The following is a 6,638-nucleotide window of genomic DNA, read 5'->3' as shown; positions in this document are numbered from 1 at the left end:
ATAATTGTCACTTTTTCTAAGGCCATTAGACTCTCATAACACATAGAGACAAAATTTCATGTGATTTTTAAGCATAGACTACAAGTGTTACTTGCAATCTATAGATGGAAGACTGCATCCCTCTTATATTTGCATTTAAAATGGTTTGAAGTTTAATCATTGTAATCTATTTCTTTGTTCACCCCACCTTACAGGCTTCACGAAAGGATCATAGGTATACTGATAATCTCCTCCCCATCAATTTTCTTGATAATTACTTGTAATGGTTCTCCAATTATAATCAATTGTCACACGGTTTGGAGGGGTTAGTCATATTTAAGTAGGTTGGTTTGTTTTTGTATGAGAATCAATATCAACAATCAAATAAAGAATTTTTCTGTTCTTTTGGCCTTAGAAAACGCTTATGTAATTTGCATAGGGATAATTTTTACAGGAAAATGACTTATGACTCCTCTTAATAAATAATTATAGCTAAACAAATACTTCAGCTTGCTCTTCAATTGATTTTTTGTCCTTATGTTCATACTCCTTAACAATGTAATTCGATTGTAGATAATCTTACGAAATGAAATACTCAGGAAGCCGACAGTTAAATTGCATTCTTCGTTATTGTTCGTCACACCATCGAAAAATCCCGAATCGTTTTCTCTTAATAATAAAGAAAGACTTACAGGAAAAAGGTGACACAAGAAATTAGCTCATTAAAATTTATAAGTATCAAATTACTAACCGTGTTATTCTATCCACGTTAAATCCATTCACTTCAATTCTAAGTATCATTCTACTTTAAAATCCAATTCCAAAAGGGAAATAACTGCATGCATCCCATGTTAATATTGCCGTTTGCTTTAGTGATGTAAACCTCTAATCCAATACAGTATTTGTAAGCCCACCATTCTATCGCCTTCCAAAATAATTGTTATTCTTGCATGGATGGCTTCGATGTGACGATCATTCTTGCATGTAAACTAGTTATTACAAGTCACATAAAATAAATAATCCAGAAGAAAAAGATAAAACCTGACCTAAGGCAAAAGATTCTTACAGGAGCATGGATAAGAACTCTTTATATTCATTCTGTAAAACTACATAAATAGTTTTTTATTTATTTTTAACAAGAAGCCGTAATATTTTCTCTTTTGAATGTAAATTACCTTCATAGCCATTCCATTGGGAAATTTATGACCCATTTACCTTCTAACGCTTGAATCAAATATCAAATCCAACTTATAAACTTAGTATCATGGGAGAAGAAGTTACAGCAATAATTTATGATATACAAATTGAATCAATTAATAGATTTATATAGTCCTCTATACAATGGTGTGATATGAACAGTTAATCAAACATATAATACTAGCAATGTCCAAACCCTAGCCTCGCATTATAAAGTTACAAAGCTAGCATTATTCCCTGCAGAGGGAAATATAGATATTGATACAACTACACAAAAGCTTTTTCACTTGCTTGCAAGTCTCCTCAAGTAAACACTTTTTGTATGCATGGTGAAGTCTTTGCCGACGCACTTTTTTGAATGGACTTGTGCGCAGATTGCCTTGTCTTCTCCACTTATACAAAAAGAATTCACAGGAGTTTTGTTTTGAGTGGGTTTCTGGTCTTTCTGCAAAGTATGTATCTGTAAGTATAAATTGAGTCTACTCTATATATTTTCACATGAATGATACACCGGTGTGATGAAATAGAAAATGATTGAAATATGAACAAATTGGCCTTGTTAGATGTATATGTATGTATGCCTAAAGCTGAATAGTCTTGTACCACTGATGCTCAAATAATGTGGGTTTCCCATAAGAGAAAACCCTAAATAAGTCCTAGTAAATACAATCTATATTGATGTTGTAGGAGGTGTGAAAAGCATCCCTGGAATCCATGGAAAGAAAGCTGAATAGTGGGCTCATTCCTAGGAGGAGCTCCAATTGATGTTTTGCATGTAGGGCAACCTGAAATTCTGCTGGCAGTCATTCAATGCATCTAGAAAGTTCTGTTGTTGTTGCTGCTGATGGAAGGTCTGATTGGGCTGCACTGAATTAATCAAGGCTGAGACATTGTTGTTGTTGGTACTCATGTAGTTTTCAGTGTTGTATCTCTTTGGGGGATTCAATGCTTCATCCCTATTATAAGCCAAGGACAAGGTCCTCTTGAGGGAATTAAACTTGTTTTCTGACTCCATTGAGATCTCCTGCTTGGGCACAGCGTGAAATGAGCAATTGTTGTTCATGTTGGTTTGGTACCTGTTAGAGAGCTCTGCCTGAAGACTGCCATTGTTCCCATTTCCATCCATGCTCTCATCATTCAAGAACCCATCTAGGAAGGGATCCTCATTCTCCAACAACCCAGAGAAGGAACCAAGCTTGGGAAGATGAAGCTTCTGTTGGTGATCAATCTCAGGCAAAGAAGCCAATGCTTCTTCCACACATGATTCATCTTGCTCTCTCTCTGGTGGCCTCTGTGAATGGTTGTTCTTCTTGTAAATTCGGCACAGAACCCAATCATCGAGCTGATACAACAAGAAAAATTAGATAGATCAAATCATCAGCAGCAATCCTTGAACATTATACACTAAGGAAAAATCAAAGATAAAAAAATTAAGTCAATTTTAACTATTTAACACTTTTAGACTAAGCATCAAGCTTTAGCATCTGATATTGAAGCCCTCAAACCATAAACATGGGCAATAAACTGTACTGATGGAAGAGATTGTACAATCTATAGATTAAAAGATAACTTTCATAAGTAAAGCTGACTGTTAAATAATGCTGTTCAAAGACTAATAATATCTATACAATATTCGTCTTAAGGTATTTTAACAAACCCATTATTTTTCCAGATATTTTAGCTTATCCCCATCTCCCCTTCAGATATTTTAACACGTCCCTTGGCATATCCAAATTCCTTTCTAGAACTCTTTTAACATATCCACTCCTGTAGCCATATACCTATATTCCATAGAAGATATTTTCAATAACCTGATGTAACCGGCCTACTTGTTTATTGGTTTATATCTGTGATTCGGATCATAGCCCAATGTTTATCATAATCATTCACGGATCACATCCTAATGTTTATCATAATCATTATCTTTAATTAATGTTAACATGTTAAAACGAATATGATTGTGGCCCAAGTGAATAAAATAAAAGCTACAAAGAAGGCTGATACATGCTTACTCTCAAAGAAGCCTTTTTGTTAGGCAAAATGGTAGGCCTGGCTCCACTGTCAGCAAGGCGGTACTCATGCATAATCCAATTAGTCTTTATCCCTTTTGGCGGTCGACCTCCATAGAACACCAAAGCTTTCTTCACCCCCACCTTTTGGGTTCCTCCTGATGTAAGTATAGGCTTGTCCGTGCCTGTTGCCTTCCAATACCCAGATGTTGCAGCCCTGTTAGGTCTAGCCCCGTTGGGGTACTTCCTGTCCCTTGGACTGAAAAAGTACCATTCTTGCTCCCCAAATGTAGCCTTGCCTGCCAAAACAACAAAAAAACGCACAATTTATACATGCACCAACTCCAATCATGATACAAAAGTCTCAAAAATTGTTAGGAACTCAATTGCTTCTAATGGAAGATTCATATCTTTGACGCATAGTTATGTCTTCTACAATGATGAAATCCTGCATCCAAACAATGAAATGAAGAAAATCTGGAGAATCCTTTGTAAATTCAGACACTCATTAAACAATCGAAGCACTCTTTAATGTTTTGCAATCACATGACAATTGGGTATCAAGAACTTCACAATCTAAGGCCAAAAGACAATTAGGCATAAATGATTTTGCAACTCGTGGCTAAAGGATGTAGTTGACATGGAAAGCTTTTCTTTTGACAAGACCAGTGGGCATAAAAGCCTTCAGTTCAAGGCCAACAAGACTATTGGCATAAAAGACTCCAGTTCTAAAGCCAAAGGATTTACTGAACATTGAATGTTTTTGTATTCACAAGATAATTGTGCATAATGAAGTCTATCAAGATCAAGGATGTAATTAACATGAAGATATTTTGTCAAAAGACGATTGGGTATTTAGGGATTTGTACTTGACGATATTAACGAGACTTCGGCACAAAAGACTTCAGAATTCAAGGCCAAAGAACTTATTGAACATGGAGAGTTGATTTGAATCTAAAAGACTTTCTGAACATGGATGATTGTCTTGAATTCAGAAGCCAGTTGGTTGTAATGGAATTCACAATTCAAGATCAAAGGATGTGCTGAATATGATAAGTTTGTGCGTTCACAAGACAATTGGGTGGAAAGGACTTGAATATGGACAGCTTAGTTTTTGTATTCACAAGACAACTGGGTGTTAAGGACATCACAATCCAAACACAAAGAATAAGCTGAACATACAGAAACATTAATTAAAAATAAGATGGCGTATAAAAGACTTCAAAATTCAAGGGCAAAGGATGTCCTGAATATGGAGAGCATTATAATCCACAGAAACAGCGTTTTCACAAAAAAGCAATGGGCATAAAGTACTTGAATATGGAGATCTTTTGTATCCACAAAACAATTGGGCATAATAGACTTCGTAATTCAAAGGCCAAATGGAGAGCTTTAGTATCCACAAAAACAATTGGGCTTTATGGATTTCACAATTCAAGGCCAAAGCATATGCTGAAGCATGGAGATCCTTTGTATCTACAAAACAATTTTGGGAATTGTGGACTTCACAATTCAATGCCAAGGATAGTATTTGAAAAAATAAAGTTTAGCTTTCGATTCCACAAGACAATCAAGTATACCCAACATGGACAATAATCTCTAGACAAGAACAATTGGGTATTCAGAGAAACCAAAATTCAAGGCTATTGTAGAAAAGCAACGAACGTTAGAGAAAACACAAGGTGGGTTTTGTTGTATTCACCAGGAAGCTCCCATGGATCAAACTTGTAGAGATCAATCTCAGGAATAATCGTGACAGGAAGGGGAGCAGAAGCGGCCTTCTTCTTCAAGTAATGAACCACCAATTCCTCATCTGTGGGATGGAATCTAAACCCTGGAGGCAGCTGTGGCTGCTGCGAGAAGGAACCACATGGAGGACTCTCCATCATGAAATCAAACAAAACCCAAAATCCAACCACAAAATTCCACCCTTCAAGGCCAAGCAAAGCACAAATCCAAATCCCAACCCCAAAATCCAATCTTTTAAATCCAAGATCCAATCTTTTTCTCTCCTTACTTATACAACGGGGCTCTAACAACTTTAAATTAGATCTTTGGGTGGCAATGGAGGAGAAAGGGGAGGAGCAGAAGTGTTTGAAATGTTAGCAGAGGAGAGGGGCTGTGCTTTTATGGTGGTAAGAGGTCCCCGGTTCGAGTCCCAAGGAAAGGACAGGTGGAGCGCAGAAAGTGCAAAGAGTTAAACCAGATCGTTGCCTTTCGTGAGCGAGAGCGAATACGCGTGGGCCAACTTCACAACGGACAAAGCTCAACACAAGCTATCATCTCTCACACACTTCTGCACCACCGCATTGCTGACGTCACCTTGACGTCACAGGCGGCTGCTATCACCAAACCCCTTTTTACAGCTTTTTCTTCTTCTTTTCCCCCTTGCTTATTGCCAACTCAATCCACCGCCCGGACGGCACGTGCATACAACGTAGTTTTTTCGCTGTTAACCGTAGCTTTACTTGGCAGTCACATACTAACCATAAATATCCTCCTTCAAGCTTTCACTTGTGAGCCAATGGGATCACTTGTTTTTCTTGTTGCTTTTCGTATTTGAATATGTATGTGGATATACTTTGGAGAAACTAAATCAACCCAACCACACATGGATTTAGGTTAAAGAATATGAGATGGGAAAGAAAGCGAGTTTAACCTTATGTGGGTTAAACTTGATCTAAAGTTTGCCCATAATCTCACTCAACAAATGGATAAGGCAAATAAACTCAATTTTGAAGTTGAGTTTAGGTTTAAGAATATACCTTGGGAAAGAAAAGAGAATTTGGCCATGTGTTTAGGTTGACCTAAAGTTTGCATATAATCTCACCTAACAAGGGGATTAAGATCAAGTTGATTAGCAATGTTCTTGGAATTTTTGTTGTTGAAAATAGAGTTTTGTTTTAGATCTTATTTTAGAAGAGAGGAAAGAATTCAATTATAGGTTTAGGTTGACCTAAAGTTTGATTAGAGGAAAAAATGTAAAAATTGGTTACAGTGGTTCAAATACCTCTTACATGTCATCATATATGTCTATTTTAAGTCTTTGGAAATGAATTTATATATGAAAATAAGAGGAAATGATTCATATCATCTAAGTCTTGAGATTGATTCTCTTCACCTTGAGTTTTCTAATGGTTTTCTTCTTCTCATCTAGTCTACCTCCTTGAAAGGTTATAGACAAATTCTAGTAAATAAAATTTTCATTTGTTGTACAATAAAATTGGGCAAAAGTAAATAATTGTTTAAAGTGGCTCATATAGCATTTGAATGGGGTGCTAAATTTATTCAAAATGTTTGTAAATGAATTAATCTATAAAATTAATGAGTCGTGATTTAGTAGGATGGTATATCAAAATAAAGGGTGGCATAGTTGGTTAAAAAGTTTAGATTCATTTCATGTTGGTCTTTGGATCAATTTTCTCCACCTTTGGTTAGCTTGTAAATTTATTG

At 36.2% G+C, this 6,638-nt stretch overlaps 1 protein-coding gene across 1 annotated transcript; it reads right to left on the bottom strand.

Moving 5' to 3' along the window:
- Window positions 1-1,268: 1,268 nt before the first annotated feature.
- On the bottom strand, window positions 1,269-5,286 carry LOC149546995 (NAC domain-containing protein 2-like). Its single transcript, XM_089791462.1, has 3 exons — window positions 4,888-5,286; window positions 3,189-3,484; window positions 1,269-2,518 (listed from the first exon to the last, which is right to left on the bottom strand). The coding sequence occupies exons 1-3, from the start codon at window positions 5,072-5,074 to the stop codon at window positions 1,922-1,924; spliced, it is 1,080 nt and encodes a 359-aa protein (XP_089647588.1). The 5' UTR covers window positions 5,075-5,286; the 3' UTR covers window positions 1,269-1,921.
- Between the last annotated feature and the right edge of the window lie 1,352 nt (window positions 5,287-6,638).

Source organism: Cupressus sempervirens, chromosome 7 (genome assembly GCF_028749045.1).
Source record: "Cupressus sempervirens isolate cs-2001-9-10 chromosome 7, ASM2874904v1, whole genome shotgun sequence".
Lineage (NCBI taxonomy): Eukaryota > Viridiplantae > Streptophyta > Pinopsida > Cupressales > Cupressaceae > Cupressus > Cupressus sempervirens.
Note: the sequence above shows the minus strand (reverse complement) of the source record. Positions and strands in the feature narration are given on the sequence as shown.

Bases quoted from the DNA above. Each gene is read 5' to 3' on its own strand.
- LOC149546995 (XM_089791462.1), bottom strand. From the start codon at position 5,074: ATGATGGAGAGTCCTCCATGTGGTTCCTTCTCGCAGCAGCCACAGCTG. The intron at 3,485-4,887 runs GTGAATACAACA...TTGTTTTGGCAG, and splicing joins TGATCCATGGGAGCTTCCTG to GCAAGGCTACATTTGGGGAG. The intron at 2,519-3,188 runs GTAAGCATGTAT...TTGTTGTATCAG, and splicing joins ACAAAAAGGCTTCTTTGAGA to CTCGATGATTGGGTTCTGTG.